General features: G+C 42.3%; 1 protein-coding gene across 7 annotated transcripts in view; it reads right to left on the bottom strand.

Annotated features, from left to right (window-relative positions):
* LOC139472908 (neural cell adhesion molecule 1-like) overlaps nucleotides 1–24058 on the bottom strand; it is a 130328-nt gene that overhangs the window by 55624 nt on the left and 50646 nt on the right. For all 7 annotated transcript variants that reach the window (XM_071255368.1, XM_071255369.1, XM_071255370.1 and 4 more), the window contains exons 2-4: nucleotides 4719–4896; nucleotides 2105–2241; nucleotides 257–388 (exon numbers count right to left, since the gene is read on the bottom strand). In XM_071255368.1, the coding sequence (XP_071111469.1) occupies nucleotides 257–388; nucleotides 2105–2241; nucleotides 4719–4896 (447 nt within the window). The remainder of the gene's footprint in view (nucleotides 1–256; nucleotides 389–2104; nucleotides 2242–4718; nucleotides 4897–24058) is intronic.

Raw genomic sequence — 24058 nt, 5'->3', positions numbered from 1 at the left:
TTACATTTTCACAACTCATTTTCACTAGTAATTAGTATTTTGTGTAACACTCTTTCAAGAATACATTTAAGATATGAATCAATACTTTTTACTTAGTGTGCGACTGTGATCGATACTTGCATTGAAAAGTAAAAAATCGCGATCCACCAATGCATTGGTGAATCGTCCCACCACTAAAATCTACATTGTACAACCAACCAATCTTCCTTAGATAGAATTACAGAGACAGTGAAGCCTTATGATCACATGTACTTACCTCTGACCTCAGTCCTGTTGGCAAACCTCCACTGCACAGTGGGTAAGGGGTTGGCGGTGGCAGCACAGGCAATCACAGCGTCGGTGTAGATGTTGGGTTGCTGGGTGTGGTTGGACAACACCTTGATTCCGTCTGTAAGCAGCAGTACATTGATACAATCATTATGACAGATATTGAGCAAGTGAGTGATTGTTTGATTGTTTGTTTGTTTGTTGTTTAACGCCGCACTCGGCAATAATCCAGCTATGTGACGGCGGTCTGTAAATAATCGAGTCTGGACCAGATAATCCAATGATTGACATCATGTGCACGCAATTGGAATACAATGGCCTGATCACCCGATCCTGTTAGGCGCCTCTTACGACAAGCACAGCCGCCTTTCATGGCAAGAATGGGTTGCTGAAGACCTATTCTACCCCGGATCTTCACGGGTTAAGTAAGCGAGTGAGTGTGTTGGGGTTAACACTACTTTTTAACGCCATTTCAGTCACAGCATGGCAAGAGAGCTGGACATGGGGAGCCTAGAAATGTAATCAGTGCATATCGGGATTCGAACCCACTATCCCAGGTTTCTGGCATGCCAAAGGGACGCAACTCTGTACAGTGACTTGCATCTTAGAGCTAAAACACCAAATGAGAATCGGTCGTTCAAGCTTCCTATACTCGGAAAAGGAGCTGGCTTATACTTTTTTTTATTGATGCATAAAGGCCAAACTATGCACACAGGTACAGTAAACAGCTATAGTTATTGTTTAAAAAAATCTAACATTACTATAGAAGTCTATGGGAAAACATTTAATGCGACATGACAATAATACGAGCTCTTGATTTTAGACATAAATGCGCATTTTAAAAATGCGAGCGCCCATACAACAACAATTCGCTGAGTGGTATGCTGACAACATTTCATCTAATCTTGGATCAGGTGACAATCCTCACACTCCTGTTGACCTAGTGTCATGAAACCCATTCATGCGCATTGGCTCGTGTCTGCTCTTGGCAAGCTTGTAAAGGACACTGATGGGATAATTCGTGGCTGGCGCCAATCTGGGCTGCTTGACAGGATGTGAACTGACCACTACTCAACTTCACTTTGTGTAGGTGACTTTGTTAATTTGTCTAGTAATTTATTTATCTATTACCTTTGTGACTGATTGTTGTCAGCGGCTGCTATCAACTTGTAATGATCTGATATCATTGTTTTTGATGCAATACTAGTAAATAATACTGAAGTGATTGATTTCATTTGTTGATTGTTTACTTATTTTGCTGGTACAAAATTGATGCGCATAAAATTAATACGACCTTCCGTCACTCGCATTTTTCGCATTAATATTCTGCTCGCATTAATTTCCTGTTTTACAGTAACCTAGAAGACTGGGCAGTCTAAACCAGACTGTTGTACACACATGGCTTCAGTCCTGACAAACCCAAGGATATCATCACAATGTGTATGGTATCTGAACCCCCAAACACTGGATCCTGGCACGCATAGGGGAAGCAACAATGCATCTGAGAAAAACGGGCAAAACTTTTCAATGTTGTGAGCAACAGACACATATTTCAACCAGGAATAGAGCACATCCTTCTCGTAAGGCATGACTAATACCATAAGGTTTAACGAATACACTGCCTTCAATTATTGGTCATACTTGCTAAGTTTAAACATTTTTAAAGCCATACGTGTTAAGAATTTATAACGAAAATTATGTAAAGGTCGTCAGCGCACAACTGAAACAGATAGTTAAGTTTGACGGCGATCTCACGTAACAAGCCGTGGAAGTTGGGCAATGACTTCCCCGAATAAAACAGTTCCTCACAAGCTTGCACCACACGTCAACTATTTACCGTAGAGTTCCAGCCGTATATCATTAGTTATGGTGTTGCCGCCGATCGTGCCTCGACATGTATACACCCCCTCGTCTCCATTCTTCAGTGTGTCAAACTGCAGTTCGTTACTGGTGCGCATCTGCATGGAGTAGATCCTGCAACAACAAGGGGAGGCAACACATGTGAGTTAAGCAAATCTTCTGAAAGGGGATATCAGATGTATCACACAGGCTAATGACATTTCACATAAGGCTAACTGGGGATATCACACAGGCTAATTGGGGATATCACACAGGCTAACTGGACATTTCACACAGGCTAACTGGACATTTCACACAGGCTAACTGGGGATATCACACAGGCTAACTGGACGTATCACACAGGCTAACTGGACATTTCACACAGGCTAACTGGGGATATCACACAGGCTAACCGGACATTTCACACAGGCTAACTGGACATTTCACACAGGCTAACTGGGGATATCACACAGGCTAACTGGACGTATCACACAGGCTAACTGGACGTATCACACAGGCTAACTGGACATTTCACACAGGCTAACTGGAGACATCACACAAGCTAACTGGGGATATCAATCTGATAACTAGAGACAGCTGAGAAAGTCAAAGAAACGGTGAATGCGAAAGAGAAAGAATGACTGTAAGGGGTGACTGTGAGAGGAGACTGTGAGAGGAGACTGTGAGAGGAGACTGTGAGAGGAGACTGTGAGAGGTGACTGTGAGAGGTGACTGTGGGAGGTGACTGTGGGAGGTGACTGTGGGAGGTGACTGTGAGAGGAGACTGTGAGAGGAGACTGTGAGAGGAGACTGTGAGAGGAGACTGTGAGAGGTGACTGTGAGAGGAGACTGTGAGAGGAGACTGTGAGAGGAGACTGTGAGAGGAGACTGTGAGAGGAGACTGTGAGAGGTGACTGTGAGAGGTGACTGTGAGAGGTGACTGTGAGAGGAGACTGTGAGAGGAGACTGTGAGAGGAGACTGTGAGAGGAGACTGTGAGAGGAGACTGTGAGAGGTGACTGTGAGAGGTGACTGTGAGAGGTGACTGTGAGAGGTGACTGTGGGAGGTGACTGTGGGAGGTGACTGTGGGAGGTGACTGTGAGAGGTGACTGTGAGAGGAGACTGTGAGAGGTGACTGTAAGGGGTGACTGTGAGAGGAGACTGTGAGAGGAGACTGTGAGAGGAGACTGTGAGAGGAGACTGTGAGAGGAGACTGTGAGAGGTGACTGTAAGGGGTGACTGTGAGAGGAGACTGTGAGAGGAGACTGTGAGAGGAGACTGTGAGAGGAGACTGTGAGAGGAGACTGTGAGAGGTGACTGTGGGAGGTGACTGTGGGAGGTGACTGTGAGAGGTGACTGTGAGAGGTGACTGTGAGAGGTGACTGTAAGGGGTGACTGTGAGAGGAGACTGTGAGAGGAGACTGTGAGAGGAGACTGTGAGAGGAGACTGTGAGAGGAGACTGTGAGAGGTGACTGTGAGAGGTGACTGTGAGAGGTGACTGTGAGAGGTGACTGTGAGAGGTGACTGTGGGAGGTGACTGTGGGAGGTGACTGTGGGAGGTGACTGTGAGAGGTGACTGAGAGGTGACTGTGGGAGGTGACTGTAAGGGGTGACTGTGAGAGGAGACTGTGAGAGGTGACTGTGGGAGGTGACTGTGAGAGGAGACTGTGAGAGGTGACTGAGAGGTGACTGTGGGAGGTGACTGTGAGAGGTGACTGTGAGAGGTGACTGTGAGAGGTGACTGTGGGAGGTGACTGTGGGAGGTGACTGTGGGAGGTGACTGTGAGAGGTGACTGAGAGGTGACTGTGGGAGGTGACTGTGAGAGGTGACTGTGAGAGGAGACTGTGAGAGGTGACTGTGGGAGGTGACTGTGGGAGGTGACTGTGGGAGGTGACTGTGAGAGGTGACTGAGAGGTGACTGTGGGAGGTGACTGTAAGGGGTGACTGTGAGAGGAGACTGTGAGAGGTGACTGTGGGAGGTGACTGTGAGAGGAGACTGTGAGAGGTGACTGAGAGGTGACTGTGGGAGGTGACTGTGAGAGGTGACTGTGAGAGGTGACTGTGGGAGGTGAATGCTGCGACAGGTGAATGGGGGAGGTGAATGCTGTGAGAGGTGACTGTGAGAGGTGAATGCTGTGGGAGGTGACTGTGGGAGGTGACTGTGGGAGGCGACTGTGAGAGGTGACTGTGAGAGGTGACTGTGGGAGGTGAATGCTGTGAGAGGTGACTGTGAGAGGAGACTGAGAGGTGACTGTGGGATGTGAATGCTGTGGGAGGCGACTGTGGAAGGTGACTGTGGGAGGTGAATGCTGTGAGAGGCGACTGTAGGAGGTGAATGTGAGAGGTGACTGTGAGAGGAGACTGTGGGAGGTGACTGTGAGAGGTGACTGTGAGAGGCGACTGTGAGAGGCGACTGTGGGAGGAGACTGTGGGAGGTGACTGTGAGAGGTGACTGTGAGAGGCGACTGTGAGAGGCGACTGTGGGAGGTGACTGTGAGAGGAGACTGTGAGAGGCGACTGTGGGAGGTGAATGCTGTGAGAGGCGACTGTGGGAGGTGACTGTGGGAGGTGAATGCTGTGAGAGGTGACGGCTGTGAACGGTTAACCTACCTGGACATAGCTGCACTATTGTAAGGTCCAATGACGTTGTCAGCTGGGTCCAGCCACTCCAAGTTTGCATTTTGATCATCTGCCAACCCATCCACTTCACAAGTTATAAATAATCCTTTTTGGTTTGTTTCTCGTCTTATACTCTTCTCAGCTGGGTAAATCTTTACTTCCTGGGCATCTGCAAAAACAAAAGAACACAAACATCAATAACATTTATAACATGGCCCTGTGATCTGCATGATCAGCCCTATGACATTTATAACATGGCCCTGTGATCTGCATGGTCAGCTGTATGACATTAATAACAAGGCCCTGTGATCTGCATGGCCAGCTGTATGACATTTATAACATGGCCCTGTGATCTGCATGATCAGCTGTATGACATTAATAGCGTGGCCCTGTGATCTGCATGATCAGCTGTATGACATTTATAACATGGCCCTGTGATCTGCATAGCCAGCTGTATGACATTTATAACATGGCCCTGTAATCTGCATGGTCAGCTGTATGACATTTATAACATGGCCCTGTAATCTGCATGGTCAGCTGTATGACATTTATAACATGGCCCTGTAATCTGCATGGCCAGCTGTATGACATTTATAACGTGGCCCTGTAATCTGCATGGCCAGCTGTATGACATTTATAACATGGCCCTGTGATCTGCATGATCAGCTGTATGACATTTATAACGTGGCCCTGTAATCTGCATGTTCAGCTGTATGACATTTATAACATGGCCCTGTGATCTGCATGGTCAGCTGTATGACATTAATAACGTGGCCCTGTAATCTGCATGTTCAGCTGTATGACATTTATAACGTGGCCTTGTAAGCTGCATGGCCAGCTGTATGACATTAATAACATGGCCCTGTAATCTGCATGGTCAGCTGTATGACATTTATAACATGGCCCTGTGATCTGCATGGTCAGCTGTATGACATTTATAACAAGGCCCTGTAATCTGCATAGCCAGCTGTATGACATTTATAACATGGCCCTGTAATCTGCATGTTCAGCTGTATGACATTTATAACATGGCCCTGTGATCTGCATGGTCAGCTGTATGACATTAATAACGTGGCCCTGTAATCTGCATGGTCAGCTGTATGACATTTATAACAAGGCCCTGTAATCTGCATAGCCAGCTGTATGACATTTATAACATGGCCCTGTGATCTGCATGATCAGCTGTATGACATTTATAACATGGCCCTGTAATCTGCATGTTCAGCTGTATGACATTTATAACATGGCCCTGTGATCTGCATGGTCAGCTGTATGACATTAATAACGTGGCCCTGTAATCTGCTTGATCAGCTGTATGACATTTATAACATGGCCCTGTGATCTGCATGATCAGCTGTATGACATTTATAACGTGGCCCTGTAATCTGCATGGCCAGCTGTATGACATTTAAAACGTGGCCCTGTAAGCTGCATGGCCAGCTGTATGACATTTATAACATGGCCCTGTGATCTGCATGATCAGCTGTATGACATTAATAACATGGCCCTGTGATCTGCATGATCAGGTGTATGACATTAATAACATGGCCCTGTGATCTGCATGGTCAGGTGTATGACATTTATAACATGGCCCTGTAAGCTGCATGGCCAGCTGTATGACATTTATAACATGGCCCTGTGATCTGCATGTTCAGCTGTATGACATTAATAACGTGGCCCTGTAATCTGCATGGCCAGCTGTATGACATTTATAACGTGGCCCTTTGATCTGCATGATCAGCTGTATGACATTTATAACGTGGCCCTGTAATCTGCATGGCCAGCTGTATGACATTTAAAACGTGGCCCTGTAAGCTGCATGGCCAGCTGTATGACATTTATAACATGGCCCTGTGATCTGCATGATCAGCTGTATGACATTAATAACATGGCCCTGTGATCTGCATGATCAGGTGTATGACATTAATAACGTGGCCCTGTAATCTGCATGGTCAGCTGTATGACATTAATAACGTGGCCCTGTAATCTGCATGGCCAGCTGTATGACATTTATAACGTGGCCCTTTGATCTGCATGATCAGCTGTATGACATTTATAACGTGGCCCTGTAATTCTGCATGGCCAGCTGTATGACATTTATAACGTGGCCCTGTAATTCTGCATGGCCAGCTATATGACATTTATAACATGTCCCTGTAATAATACTATTCTGTGTAAATATGGAAATTTATCAAAGTCTGTATCTTCATCAATTCAGATGCAGGGTACAGTTTCATTCTGTTTTACCACCTGCACCAGGTGCAAGCAAGTGAATTAATCAGGCTGCATCACCAAAATATTGGCTGCAGCATTTCCCCATATACTTAAACACTATATTTTCAATTATTCAAAAAGAAAATAAACTTAAAAATGTACTCCAATGATATCCAGTAAACAACCTTAAACAGAAGTTTCAAAGTCTATTTCTTGTGATCGTAACCTTTTGAGTGACAGGAGAAACAACCAACCTATATAAATGTATTATGGGCCTATAAATCTATGTCTATGTTCAAGCGATAATTGGGAAAAATTGGTTCTGCAAGTCGACTGCATTCAGACCTGTGTATTTTCTTATTTTCCGGTTTCCTTGATTCCAAAAGATTTCCACTTTCATCAAATACTACTGTCGTGCACTGACGTTGGAAAATATATCATGCACTGGGTGCAACCTGGCAGTGAAAGTCACCTGCACTAGCAATGCGTTACCTGCACTGGTGCAGCTTGGATATAGTAAATTTGATCCCTGGGAGGTGTTAAATCATTGCATCCAATGTAGGAATTGCTTCTTCGTTAACATTGGTCCTGTTATCCGTGAAAGTCGCCTCTATAATGCCATACTATTTGTCATAACACTAGTAACATGATCAAATTGCATAGGAAACACAAATCAGTCTTACAAGTTAGCATTTTTACTGACGTGCAGCAGATTTGACATGAATATCTGCTTCTGCACAGGGCTCAATAAATCCCAGGGAGATTCCGTCAACGACAATCTCTCAGTTTGAACACTTTGATAATGTCAAAACTCTTAAAACATTTCACTTTCCCCAGCATAAAATCTTTGATAATGTCAAAACTCTTAAAAAATTTCACTATCCTCATCCTTTAAACACTTTGATAACGTCAAAACTCTAATATATTTCACTATCCTCAGCCTCAGACACTAAAGTTGCATGAAGACTATGGACCAGACAAGCCAGTGATTGACAATTACATATTGGCCTGGAATCTTTGATGTTCAATCCTTCTTTTGACACTACATACTTAACTTGATTATCCAGCCCAATATTCATTAAAAAGAAGGATGTGTAGACTACGAGCTTCAGTACCCTGTGACAAGACTCTCCAACTAATTACCTAATGCTTGTTCGTGATCTCCCCAGCTGCTGAGAGAGGCCGCCTCAAATAGCAGCATTAATGGATGTGTTTGGACGGACTTTTCATGGCAGGCTATTCAGCCAGCAACTCTCTTACACCAGATACAAGAATAAAACTGTCATTCCCCGGGGTGGGGGGTGGCTAGACTTTCACAAGTCTCCAAGGCAACAATTGCTAGTTTAATTTATGATTTCTAGACTACGCAAATGGTGAGAACAAGCTGTCCCTACAAGAGACTGGAGTCCTTCCACATATCTAGACTTGCCCATTAGGAGGATAGAATCACCACACATCCAAGGATTTATCTTTCAGCACAGCCCTGAAGCAAGGCTAGGGGGTGGCATGACTATTCTCAAGGTGTCGGGTCAATTAAGAAAATTAAAATAAATTTCTAAGTGAAATAGTAAAACACATTCAAAAGTTTAACCCAATTTGACATTTGCAGCTTGGCCAATTTGCAAATCAATTCCTTCGTGGAGAAATCAGTGTGTGTTTTCAATGATTTACTACTATTGGATAATTGTTGTTATCCCCTCGCCCTTGTCCCCGAGGCAGATGAGTAATGGTTCCCATCTGGGAGATACGAGAGGTTATTTGTTACACAATGCCTGGCTGGTGGAGCCATCTGCCAGGAGCGGCTCCAGGATGCATGTTGACCTGGGTCTAGGCAGGATCTGGGCGGCATCGGACTGACTGACTGATATAGAAGATTTAACGTGCGCTTTCCGAATGTAGCGTATTTCACACACGGGCCTGGCCAGACCATTTAGTGTATTCCGAAAAGGGTGAAAGTGGTGTGTGCAACCCAAGAGGGGGCTTTTAGGAGCTGCTTAATCATATTGAATTTTTGGAATTTTTAAATTTGGAATAAATGCCGAGGTGGGTGGAGGAGGGAACTAAGGGAGCCGGCATCCAAACAATATCAGGTTTTATACCACGGCACCTGACTATTGTACAGGCAGGACAGTGTACAAGCTTGATATATTGTACAAGTCTGACATATTACAAGCATTCCAACTGACAATCTTGAGTGAGTGAGTGAGTTGGGTTTTAACACCGCTTTTAACAGTATTCCAGTTATATCACGGCGTGTCAGCTTAATGTGGGAGGAAAGCCCGAAGTGATGCAGGTCATAGACGTTTACCACTTCGGTGAAACCCTGGAGCACGGGTATGGTGCTGACAAACCTAGAAACATAATCGGGTCGAACCCGGATTCGAACCCACAATCATAGGTTTCTGGCGTGCCCAAGGGACACAACTCTGCACAGCGAATCGCGGCGCCTTAGACGACTGGGCCACCCGTGCCCCCAATAGAGAGAGAGGGCCACCCGTGCCCCCCGACAATCTTGAGGAACTCACTCCTGATGAGTCAGTTCGGACTTGCTACTCTTGAATTACAAAATGGCGCAGTGTGGCAGGGATGTCATAGTTTACTCCATCCTTAAATTCATCTATTTAATTTGAAGCAACTTCACTCAGAATTACATAGTATTTTTGTGGAAATGTACTGTAGGGAATAAGTGATTTCATACTACCTTTTGCCATAATCAATTGTAAGGGGTCGATCGTTTGATATTCTTGGAGGGGCTACAATGGGCTATACCGGTACTTCATATTGTTGGAGGGGGAAAAAATTGTCTGCCACAAAAAATTAGATAGTTGCAATGTGCTTTTTAGGCAAAAACATTTGGCTCATAGTGTTAACCAAAAAATAACTGGTTTTGCAGCCGTACCTGAAAAAATATCTGGTCTCAATACAAAATCCCAATCCCTCCATCTCTATGGTCAGTTAAACTTAATAAGTCTACCGCTTTTAGCTTTGAGTGAGTGAGAGAGTGAGTGAGTATGGTTATACGCCGCTTTTAGCAATATTCCAGCAATATCACGACAGGGGAACACCAGAAATTGACTTCACACATTGTACCCATGTCGGGAGCCCGAGCGAACGCTTTAACCGCTAGCCTACCCGACCGCCCCTCGACCAACAAGAACATTGAACACACAGTTCATAATTCCTTCCACTGAACTTCAGAAGACTCCTGATAAAACACCTTCATTATCAGCGTAACACATCCTAGAGCCTTGGTATCACTGATATCAGTGATAACCGATGCTAATGCTATCTCCCCTACCGCAGCTCATCCACATCGTCCTTGTATTCTTTTCATTAATGTTGGTTGGTTGGTTTGTTGTTTAACGCCGCACTCCGCAATATTCCAGCTATATGACGGCGGTCTGTAAAATAATCGAGTCTGGACCAGATAATCCAGTGATTGACATCATGAGCATCGATCCACACAATTGGGATCGATAACATGTATCAACCAAGTCAGCGAGTCTGACCACCCGATCCCGTTAGTCGCCTTTTACGACAAGCATAGTCGCCTTTTAGGGCAAGTATTGGTTGCTGAAGACCTATTTAACCCCGGAATCTTCACGGGTCGTTCATTAATGTATGCCAGGTGAATTTTCAAGAACACAAAGAAAGGGTACTTATAACAAAGTTTGTTAACTTTTCAGTGCCATCCATTTCGACATAATAAGCGCCCAGGGCGCTTTCAAAATTAGAAATAGGGGGCTCTTATTAAAATATTATTTTGGTGAAAAAAAAAACAGAGTTGAAAGATATATTTTGTGGTTTATGCTGACAGCCTGAAATGTTCATATCCGACTGAAATATATTTACAGAAAAAACATCCATATATTCTCTTCCTTATGTGTATCACTTCTAAATGCCTTTCAAAGGCCTACTACATAGCGATGTTCATCATGATGGTATTGTCATCATCACCGCCATCACAACCAGTGTCTGCTGTGGCCTTCCATGATCGATAGTGCAATAACCGCTACAGACATATCCATGAACACCGCCATGTAAATTATTGGTATTTACCACATGGAGACACAATGGGGGACTGAGTTGCCAGTATGTTTACTGGACCGTGTCAGGCCTGGTGATACACACACAGCCAGTCAACTGTGACAGGATCCAGTTCACTGGGGCATTGTGCGGGCAGTACTGCTAATGTACTGTTTGGCTTGGCGTAAAATAGCTGCAGAGGAAAAATCGATACTGAATATGTGGTTAGTGGTACGCCATTGCACCTTTGTGGTTTTTTCCAATTTCATTATATGGTAATGAGTCAGAGCCGTAGCACAACACAAAGGCTATCACTGGCACGTTGTGTCTAACCAGCCTTCAAAATTCACGTCAGTCTAGCCTGACACTAATCAATTGTACTTATGACAACTAAAATCCAGTTTATGTAGTTATCATGGTTAACATTTATACTAAGTTATCTTATAATAATTAGATCTACATCAAGTGCTTTTATGAGTTATCATGGTGTAATATTTATACACCATTTCATATAATTATAGTTTAGCAAGTAATAATTATCATCAGGTAAAATGCATATATAAAATATCAGTAGTTTCAGTTATAGCTTTTTAGATGGTTGCTAGCCTAAGGTATCAAGATCCCATCTCCCAGACAAAGGATATTTATTTAAGTATATCTGTCATCACCTACCGGGGTATATTAGAATAACATTACTTCAATTAAGACTCATTAAGGATTAGCCCCCAGACAAGCTTGTATGGGGGCTAATCCTTAATGAGTCTTAATTGAAGTAATGTTATTCTAATATACCCCGGTAGGTGATGAAGTTATCATGGTTAACATTTATACTAAGTTATCTTATAATAATTAGATCTACATCAAGTGCTTTTATGAGTTATCATGGTGTAATATTTATACACCATTTCATATAATTATAGTTAAGCAAGTAATAATTATATGAAATGGTGTATAAATATTACACCATGATAACTCATAAAAGCACTTGATGTAGATCTAATTATTATAAGATAACTTAGTATAAATGTTAACCATGATATAGTCCTCAGTGGCTAGTACGTGCAACCAAGCTCCTCACAGCAATAGTCTGTTCGTGGATCTCTCTATACTATCGCTGCCACCAGTCAAAACTCCCCACTGGCCCCAGGCTGCCCCATCCATGCTTGGAGTTGAACTCACAACCGAATGACCGTTATGTCCACAAACAAGTGACGACTGTCGTAACGCCGAATACACTTACCGCTGATAAATCACTTTCTTCGTTTGTCAATTTGAATTTCTATTTCATTAAAACTATCGTGTTACTGATATAGTAAGAATGTAAGGGAGAAGTTGGTTGATTTTCCATTAGTCTGCAATCTCGAACCAATCTGATTATCAAAACAACAAAGTAAATTCATCTGGAAAACATAGTCAGTCGTAAATCTTTTCAAATTGAAATATGATGGCATTCCCAAAGACAGAAACAAAAGTATGAACTTTACTACATTTGAGGTTAGAGGGCAAATTTCAAGATTCTTGTAATGGCCGCGCCCACACTGGTGGCAGCGATGTTACCGAGAGTGTAACGAAGGTGTCCCGTGCTGGCAAGGAGCTTGTACGTGCAACCTGACAATGGAGGTCACTCTGTGGTATACTCTGTATAATACTTTACTTTTCTTAAAAAAGAAAATAATTCCCAAGGCTGCCAACTGTTTCCCAACAACATGCCATGGGACATTATCACCGGCGCCACGACCCGTGACGGGTGAAATATTTAAATCGTTTGTAGAAAATAGAAGTAAAGCTCACACCAGCTACACCTGCCTTGCATTGCTAGAATGGACGGTCAGGTAGCCTAGTGGTTAAAGCGTTCCCTCCTCACGGGTTTGATTCCCGATGTGGGTACAATGTGTGAAGGCCATTTCTGGTGTCCCCCGCCGTGATATTGCTGGAATATTGCTAAAAGCCGAGTAAAACCTCACTCGCTCACTCACTCACTCACTCACTGAGTAAGAGAATGTATCTCGAATATATCAGTGTATTGTCTTCACTACGCATATATGTTTTAGTTTGCAGAGTATTGCCACTGGTTTTTCATGGAACGCAATACATATCGTATCTATTTTACTCATTACAGGACTAGTCTCTGCAAGTTCTGATATGATCATTAGGATTATATACCGTACTCGCCGCCAAAAGAAACGCGAATACCATACATGTTGGTAAATATATGAAGACTTACTCATATTCAAGAGATATTAGATTGGTTCGATGCACAAACGAACATACTGGTATGTTGTGTGAACCGATGCTCATGAACGCATCACATGTGACGTCATAGATCCATGACTCGAGATGCACCATTTGTCTCGTGCAGGATTAGCTGTAAAGTTCGGAATTCAGGTGCAGCAGCATATTGTGATGAGAATAAAGACACTATGTGTAAACACTTGACTGATTGTTAGTTTTGTCATTAAGCGGTACACATTGGAAACATCTCTTCTTAACGTAGATACTCCTCTTTATGTTTCTATAGTTCGCCTTTCTTTTACCGGTGAGTATACATACAGGCAACCTCCCAATCCATTCATGAAATGTTTATCTGCGGATACCTTTATGATAATAAAGTAGGTTCGAACAATATTTTCCATATTTGGACTTAACAGGACGTCCTTCTTCATCTTCACCTGTCTCTTGTATCCGTCAAGGTTTAATGTCCCAGATTAACATCCCACATTAACGTACCGGAATAACAGGAAAGGGCCCGTCGCATGTTGCACTGTGGCATATTGCCACCTTCAGTATTTCCATACACACATGTTGCCACATCAACAATGAAACGACAATTATCGACAAGTTTACTTATTAGTGGATACCCATCCACACCTGTTGCCCAGTAAACACCGACACTGGTTGAAACAGTCCGATAGGTTCCACTATCTATCTAGATCTACATGATTTCTGATGACATGTTTCTACATATAACCATCACTGAAGAACCTCTCTCTGAGTCTCTGAATATGAACTGAAACCACATCCAGGGTTAGAAACTAACAGTTTTCGTCCACTAGTCCTTATGATATAATGATAACTTATAGCAAAACCCCTAAAAATGGCAAATGTCTACTGGTCCTTATGATACCTTTACCATTGGGCAGTTTGGCAAGGACTGCAGGACCAGTGCCAGTTTCTAACGCTGTTGTACCCAGAGCAACCTTTGAAAAAACACATTTCGGACTAGTGGTTTATGCAAAATAACTAAACAACCTTCAATATATATGATATACACTAGTCTCGGACTAACGGACGAGTGGCTGTGTCGATCTCTGTCGAGGGCTGCACTGGTTTCTCATCCAGGGTTTTACCTTGACTACAAAATTTGAGTCCACACCCATAATTATTTTTTTTAATAAGGGTCCTTGCAGGCAAAATGAGGGTCCGGTAATGATAAGCCTGGAATGAATCTAGATCACGTACTTTGAGTACCCCTCTGACAAGTGTAAATTGGCACGGCTCCCATGGCCGAAAGCTATGAGTACGTGATCTAGACTACCAGTTGTCGGACTTTCATTTTTGTGGAAGCCTCGGTGGCTGAGTGGGTTAGATCGCTGACTTTGTGTACTGGCGATTAGGTGCCTCACTCAGGCAAGTGTGGGTTCGAATCCCGGACGTGACTCAACCCAAAAAATTACGAGAATCTGTACTTTACTAAGAAAGTGTTATCCCAAATATAACATTCGTTACATTTGACCACTTTCTAAATGGCATTGTGTATTCACTGGAATGAATCATTGATCATGTGGACAGTGGTCATGATTAACAGATGAAATAACAGACACCCATAACTGCTCTTTATAGGTACAATGAATATCAAATATTGTGTGTCCTCGGGACGCAGTAAATTTCTTTCTTTTCGTCCATTCTCTACATTGTGTGCATCGCGTAAAACCCAATTATCTTGTGCCCTCAATGCTCTTTGAATCATCTGCCGTCAGAATTAATTAACTGGTTTCAGACATACTGCATGGTTTTACTGCTGCCAGAAAGTAGTTCCATCGTCAGCCGATGCAGGATGCTGATGTACGACACCGTATCACTCCGGTGACATCTGGTACAGGGCTGCACCTGGTGTATATACGCTCGTATCGCTGCACACGGAATTCATGCTGTACATTACATTCATGCATTGTCTGAACAACAGACTGAGGCCCAGGAACATACAGACAGTTAGTGCCGTGTTCCATCATAAAGACAGCCATTATCAGTTAAAGGAAATTGCTTGTATCGTATATCATTGACAGTTGACTTTTATAGCAGCAGGGGAAACGCTGAGTTTAAATCGAACACATCTCGTATTTCACCAACTGCAATACAGACTGGAGAGTTTCAGTGCTCTGTGAACTTATGTCCTCTCCCACACAGGAAAACACAACATTTGTTTGTTTGTTTGTTTTTTAACGCAGCACACAGCAATATTCCAGCTATATGACGGCGGTCTGTAAATAATCAAGTCTTGACCAGACAATCCAGTGACTGACATAGCATCAATCCACACAATGGGGGGGGGGGGGGGGGGGGGGGGGGGATACGATGACATGCATCAACAAAGTCAGTGAGCCTGATCCAGTTACAAAAAAACAACAGATATTGTCGTTCTTGGATCCTCAAAGCCGTGGGGATTCTGAGTTAGAATTGGTCCCCAGCAATACATGCTTGTTGGGAGAAGCGGCTTCATCGGGTGCTCAGGCCCTGACTTTGCTGATTGTATATGTTAAATAATTTCAATGACAATGAACTACTAGGGAAAAATTAGATTAAATATTAAAATACCCAAAACACTTTTAATGATTATGATGACAGCAGAACTACTTGGGAAAGTATTATTTAACTAATTCAATTTATCAAAAATATTTTTACAGATTTCCATGATAACAAAACTACCGTATTCGACGTAATAAGCCCAGGGCGCTCTCAAAATTAGAAATAGGGGGCTCTTATTAGAATATTATTTTGGTGAAAAAAAACAGAGTTAAAAGATAAATTTCGTGGTTTATGCTGACAGCCTGATATGTTTATATACGACAGATATATTTTTCCAGAATGTATTTGCCCATAATTAAGGGTGCATATAACACATGAGTGCGTATTATACGCGAATAAATAAGTCTTGTGTACATTGATCAATCGGAAGGGGTGCTAATTGGGTTTGTTCACTAGACAATATATTAGCAAATATCGCCATGGGCGCTTATTAGAGCGGGGCGCTTATTACGTCGAATACGGTACTTTGGCATCACTGGCCGAGTCATCATCGGAGCAGTGACCTCGTTAGGTGGATGGATGCAGAATGAGGTCCTGACCTCTGCCCCATGTGACCCACATTCCCATTCACCCCCCCCCCCCCCCCACCCCCCCCACCCCCCCCCCCCCCCCCCCCACCCCCCCACAGGTGCTACCACTAAAAAGTTTAACCTTCATACTGATGTGCATCCAACAATGTCTTCTTCTGGCGTTCATTGATTGAGAGTGCCTGGACACTCGAACACTGTGTGCAGCGATGTCCAACAGTCATTTCAGACACATTCACAAGCCTCATCACAATACAAATATACAGTCAAACTATTCTAACCTCGATGTCTTAAACCTAATTTAAAGTCCGAAGACTTAAACATATAGGACTAAAAGTTTAACCATACAATGAACAGGTGAGTGAGTATGGTTTTACGCCGCTTTTAGCAATGTCCCAGCAATATCACAGCAGGGGGCACCAGAAATGTGGGGGATTCTTGGTAAGAACAAGGGTCTCCAGCAAACTTACTCCCAGAATTGTGATTGCACATGAATAAGAATGAAGATGAATAACACTTCCTTTTGTACTGTCTGAATGATAGTTACGAAAGACAGCTACTTCTTCAATCACTGGATTTATTAAACTGCCGAAATGAAAACATTTTTGAAAGTATCTTGAACATCTGTTCAGAAAAAGCAAAAAATTATCTTGGACATGTTTATGAAAAGAACCTATCTTACAGACAACGTTTAGATATGTTAAATCTTTACTACAACTATTGTGACTCCCCAACACAGCATCTACACAAGTGTACGCTGCCAGCCACCTCATGATATTGTCATAGCGACTGATTTACAACACCAATAGTTTGAAGAACATTTATTTGCAAAGGCTCATTACCCTGGAGCCATGAAATCTATATGCCTTGAAACACTTATTTGCAGTTACTTATAAGATGCTAATCCTAATTGTTAATCCCCATTTTTGTTTACATCGACCGTCTGCCATCCTGCTGATGAATTACTGTTTACATTTATGACTTACTAAATGTCAGGTGACCTTGGCTATATAAGCTTTGGTCCAGAGAAAGAAAAAAGGAGGAAAGAAAGGTCTTACTGTTAGCCTAGCTAGGGTTAGGCTGGGTGCTCCGGGGCACCTAGACAACAACCACTACCACTATCAGCGTTAGAAATTGGCACTAGTCCTGTAGTCCTTACCAAAATGCCCAGTAGTAAAGGTATCCTAAGGACTAGTAGAAATTGGCCCATTCTAATGGTTTTTCTTAGGTTATCATTATAAGGACTAGTGGACAAAAGCTGTTAGTTTCCTCCCTGACTATGTGCTGACCTGGAGTGTCTTTTGTATGTATATATCTACATGTATAAAGTAAAACTGTATATACCCTAAGCCGTCGTCTCCAAGTTGTCACTTCCTACTGAGAACCCTACGTCGGCCCCTTGCATATATGAGTATGAAAATTATTCATTTATCAACGTCGGACCACACGCATTGTTATTATACATGAATCTTTACGTACGGCCAATAAAGTACCATGTAATATCTCTATATAATGTACACTATGCATATCTACCTTCCATGGCTATAATTACATTTATTCCCCAACATAGATTGTTTGTACCCTGCCCTGCGATGCTGTCCTGTACAATAAAACTGACTTGGCTTGCAAGCTGGTGCCAGTCCGCCTCCCGGTGATATTCCAAGGCTGTTGAATCATAGCTATCCTTCCATTTTCCCATCGATGCCCCGAAACGACTCGCGCCATCTCAATCAATCAATCGTTCTAATTCTATCAGTTCCAGTAAAAAACAATTTTGAAGCTTTCGGTGGTTCCACACCGATTTCAATATTTATAAGCAACAGATTCCAGTTTCGAAATAAATCAAGCGCCCGATTCTAATTATCAAACCGACATTCCAGCCGATTCTGCATAACCCCTACAACATCGAGTACAATACCTAGCAATCAATGCTGGGCGACATCACAGACTTCCACAACCGTCCATGGCAACAACATGGCTGACTAACACTTTATATATACAGCTGACGTCATCCTCATCCTCATCTTCCCTCTCAGGTGTTGCGGGTACCTACATCCCACAACAGACACACAATGGGGCATCGTCACAAATTAATAAGCAGCCATGGAAAGGTTTGGCTCAGACATCGATTAGAGCAAGAAAACTGACACCAGCCAGTCGCTGGTCACGCCTTACTGATCGCATTATGATCAGCGACAATTACTGGTGCTGTCATTGGCCACCCCACAGCAAACACCTTCTTCACTACTTGAATAATATTAATGTCAGCGTTAGAAATTGGCACAAGTCCTGTAGCCTTTGACAAACTGCCCAATAGTTAAGGTGACATAATGACTAGTAGAAATTTTCCCTTTTTAAGGGTTTTGCTATATGTTATCATTATATTATAATGACTAGTGGACGAAAACTGTTTGTTTCTAACCCTGAATGTACCGTGCTTGTTATTAACACCGCACTCGGCAATATTCCAGCCATACGATGGAGGCATGTAATTATCAAGTCTGGACCAGACAATCCAGTGAAGCATGTTGTATGCGACGATCCACACTTCACAATGACAAGTAATGGACCAAGTCTGACTACCAGATCGTGTGTAGTCTCTTCAATCATAATGGACCAAGTCTGACTACCAGATCGTGTGTAGTCTCTTCAATCAGCATAGGTTGCTGTTGACAATCAGGGATCGATTTAACTGTTGGCCCGTTGGTCCATGGCCAGTTAAAATCACAAAGGGCTGGAGCAATTCTAACCCCTCATCCTCACCAGGGTCCACTTGCACAAAGCGGTCTTAGCGCTAAGATGATCGTAAATCCCATACGTTAACATAGGCTTATGACAGTCTTAGCGCTAAGATGATCGTAAATCCCATACGTTAACATAGGCTTACGACAGTCTTAGCGCTAAGATCGCTTTGTGCAAGTGGGCCCAGGTCTGTGTGACATGAAACTTGTTTTCCTTGGAGTGAGTGAATGTAGATGAATGCAAGAGCCAGCATGATCAACACAACCTCAACACAACCTCTCCTCAATCACCAAGTGCCAGGAACCATTCAGCAATGTTGGTTCCTCTAAACAGCATTAGAAATTGGCACTAATCCTATAGTCCTTGCCAAATTGCCCAATAGTTAAGGTATCATAGACTAGTAGAAATTGGCTTTTTAAAGGCTTTTGCTACGTGTTTTTATAAGTACTAGTGGACTAAAACTGTTAGTTTCTACCGCTGCTTTAAATACGTAAATTTACCTGCATCAGCGTTAGAAATTGGCACTAGTCCTAAAGTCCTTGCCAAATTGCCCAATAGTTAAAGTATCATACTAGTCCTGTAATTGGCTTTTCAAAGGCATTTGCTATGTGTTATAAGTACGAGTGGACTAAAACCGTTAGTTTCTAGGGGGCCTAAATCCTTCACATTTAACAGGACAAGCTACAATGCACTGGAATCTAGGGGCCCTAAAGCCTTCACATTTAACAGGACAAGCTACAATGCACTGGAATCTAGGGGCCCTAAAGCCTTCACATTTAACAGGACAAGCTACAATGCACTGGAATCTAGGGGCCCTAAATCCTTCACATTTAACAGGACAAGCTACAATGCACTGGAATCTAGGGGCCCTAAATCCTTCACATTTAACAGGACAAAGACTGCTTAACTACATTCTGTATCACCCTCACTGTTTACCATGTTAATGGGCACAGTAGATTTACCTATTCAATATGTAAATTGACCAGTTTGATATGTAGATTAAACTGTGTAATATGTACATTATTATGCAGTCAGTCAGTCAGTAGGTCAGTTGGGTTTAACATCGCTTTTAACAGTATTACAGTTATATCACGTCAGCTTAATGTGGAAGGAAAGCCCAAAGTGATGCAGGTCTCAGACGTTTACCACTTCGGTGAAACCCTGGAGCACGGGTATGGTGCTGACAAACCTAGAAACATGATCGGGGCGAACTGGGATTCGAAACCACAATCATAGGTTTCTGGCGTGCCCAAGGGACGCAAATCTGCACAGCGAATCGCGCGCCTTAGACGACTGGGCTACCCGTGCGCCCATTATTAAGCATCTATTGATGAAAAACTATATCCATCAGAAAACAGGACAATATTTCATTTGAGAAAAGTAACACTTGGTGCCGGAACTACTTTCTGTCTGCCTCCAAATCAATGACACTGTGGTTTTAAAAGTAATACATGTATACTATAATCAAAACCAGTAAGATAATTCATAACAAATGAACACTTGACAAATAACATGTATAACTCATACTGTTACCTGAAAATAGCATGCCACTTATTCCAATATCAATTTTGTAAGGGGGTGGGAGGGTGGGCACGGGTGGCCCAGTCGTCTAAGGCGCCGTGATTCGCTGTGCAGAGTTGCGTACCCTGGACACGCCAGACACCTTTGATTGTGGGTTTGAATCCCGGTTCACCCCAATTATGTTTCTAGGTTTAGGACAGACTTACAACAGGAACTCAGAATCAATTATATTGTCAACATAATATATAGGTGACACTTTCAACAGGAACTCACAAGGGATATATATGCCGTAATTCCCCAATTACTTCTAGGGCCATCATTACAGATACGTAAGATTTTCAATGGGAACTCACAAGGGATATATATGCCGTAATTCCCCAATCACTTCTAAGGCCATTATTACAGATATGTAAGACTTTCAACAGGAACTCACAAGGGATATATATGCCGTAATTCCCCTATCACTTCTAGGGCCATCATTACAGAGACATAAGACTTTCAACAGGAACTCACAAGGGATATATATGCCGTAATTCCCCTATCACTTCTAGGGCCATCATTACAGACACATAAGACTTTCAACAGGAACTCACAAGGGATATATATGCCGTAATTCCCCTATCACTTCTAGGGCCATCATTACAGAGACGCAAGACTTTCAACAGGAACTCACAAGGGATATATATGCCGTAATTCCCCAATCATTTCTAGGGCCATCATTACAGATATGTAAGACTTTCAACAGGAACTCACAAGGGATATATATGCCGTAATTCCCCAATCATTTCTAGGACCATCATTACAGATATGTAAGACTTTCATCAGGAACTCACAAGGGATATATATGCCGTAATTCCCCAATCACTTCTAGGGCCATCATTACAGACACATAAGACTTTCAACAGGAACTCACAAGGGATATATATGCCGTAATTCCCCAATGGATAATGGCTGAGTTATGAACCCTACACAAACCACCACATGGGGCAAAGTAGTTCCATTAGGTGTAATGAGTTTGATTGGGAGACTACAAATCAACTGCATAGGGCAAAAAAATAATCTCGAAGCACTAAGCAATACTTTGTTAAGGAGCTTAACAAAATCAATTCATGTAAACATCATCTTTCATTTGGGAAATCATGATTAATTCAGGTAACAGAAACTTGCCATATTATTTATTGATTTCCTGGATTTCCTGCGAAGGATTGGAACTTATTAACTCACATACATAATACATAACTCACAGAATAATCCCCTATTTCAGTGATACAGAATAACATTGATTTTTTACCTGCATGATATGAACATTAGTATTCACAAAGAGTCTTCATCTATCATTGTCATAAGCCTAATTTGTTATTGAAATACCCGAGGCTGTAAATTGACGAATCATATTTCTTATATCCATACGATATGAGAAATAATGGGCATCAAATTATGGACAACATGTTGTAGATGCTTAATCAAAGAAATGCTAGAGAACTATTTTTTAAAGTAAAATCTATCAGAACAAGGACAAGTGGGAGATATTGTGAGTGAGTAAATATTTAAAGTCACATCAGCAATATTTCAGCCAAATAATGACTAAATCAAGTTATATATTAATACATTTAGACATTAAAATCTGTCAACAAAGGACAGTAAAAACAGAGGACTATCACAGATGTAGATTTAAAACTAGCACATCATAATAAAATTCAGAACAATTCATAACAGTGCACATACAAATGGGCTATAGATCACCATTAACTAAAGGTAGGTCACCATACTAGGTACCATGGGGACTTACGATACCTCTGCTACCTACATGGAAACCCAGCAGGATTTACACCATCACTCTGGCCACTGGTGATTGTCGGTACGTTTAAGCCAAATCATTAAAAAACAACAAGAATTCTACAATTAAAAACATGGAAAATGAAAAATACTTTGAAAGAAATGGGACTTGCATACCTTCTCAGGGGACAATTATTTTACCTTACTTTATCCCCTTTGAAGGGAGATATTGATAAGTATTGGTGTCACAACAGTCAGTGCCAAATCAGAGTCCTATTTTATTCTATAGACATCAGTTTCCTGTATTTCCAGTATCATTTAAAACCCAAACTCTTCCACGATCCCCATCGGGATGAAGATCTGAAGACACCGCCACAGAATGTTGCATCAGTAGAAGTTTCTCATCACCTAAATTAGTGTCAAGGCTTCTAAATTCTTGTTGCAAGCGAACTAGGCATTCAGACATGTATATTTGATTTCTGTTCTCGAAAACAATCCCTATCTTCCTGTAGTGAGAGCGATAGTAGACTAACGCTAAGAAAATACTTATAATTTTGACAGAAACAGTAACTCCATTGAAACTGAAAAGAAGGCCAAGTGAGATGGGAGATTCAGAGGAAAATCTAGACTTGCTTCATAAAGACTGTTGCATTACAGAAAGGGCTGGGCTGGACTGAAAATACTATGGTTCAAAGACTGTGAGACAGTCTAAGACTGGATTATTATCAGCATGGGTAACTTCAGAGAGCCGCTTTATAGACTGACACGGCTTTGAGCACACGGGGCAAGTATGGACATCAGTGTCCTGTTGTATCTGTTGCCCGACTCCCACCACAACTCAGCAATAAATCGTGTTCCACAACACTCAGGAGGTGTATCCGTATCTTTGTTTATTTCTACAGCATACATACTGTCAACACCTCATGCTGCACAGCCTCAAATACTAAGGGGTGTACCTTGTAGCCCTCGTGTACCTCGCGTACCTCGCGTACCTCGTAACCCTCGTGTACCTGGCGTACCTGGCGTACCTCGTAGCCCTCCGCACAGTGATTTGGCATTTCTCTTCATTTTTGTAGGTTTACAGATTTTTTAGGTTGAAATTAAAATAAATTTTGTCTCAATTATTATTTTTCAATTTTTAATATTCATAAATGCAGGGTTCACTGTAGAAATTTTCTGACATGGGCCCTTTATGTGAAAATTTCAAATTTTCCAGAGGATTATCCATACAGCACACTGTAAAAATGCCCTTTTGTATTTGAAAATGTGGGGCTTTTTTCAAGTTTAGGGGCTAAAAGAACACGGCCTCCACCCTAGAATTATCCCTGTAAATGTGTATCGATACAGCATGAACAATACTGATACATCAGTATTGTGATATACAATGGCATCACCAGTCATGGGGTCCTTCAGGTTTTCTTTGACTTTTTGACAAAACTAAAGTTTGGATTTCGGGACAAGGTAAAGGTAGGCTTGTGGGTCTGCCATCCTTTCAATCATTTCCACCTTCTTCATCAATCTGAATCCAGACCAAAACATGCTGAAGTTGCCAGCTCCTTTGCCAGAACTGAACTCACCCTTCACCTCAAACCTCTCTGACAAATGTCATTAGTGTTATTGAAAAATCGGGCGGTCGGGTAGCCTAGTGGTTTAAGTGTTAGCTCGTCACGACGAAGACTCAGGTTCGATTCCCAACATGGGTACAATGTGTGAAGCTCATTT

This window comes from Haliotis cracherodii, unplaced genomic scaffold (genome assembly GCF_022045235.1).
Source record: "Haliotis cracherodii isolate W230 unplaced genomic scaffold, xgHalCrac1.p SCAF_25, whole genome shotgun sequence".
NCBI classification, from domain to species: domain Eukaryota; kingdom Metazoa; phylum Mollusca; class Gastropoda; order Lepetellida; family Haliotidae; genus Haliotis; species Haliotis cracherodii.
The sequence above is the reverse complement of the archived record's forward strand: the minus strand, read 5'-3'. Positions and strand labels throughout refer to the sequence as shown.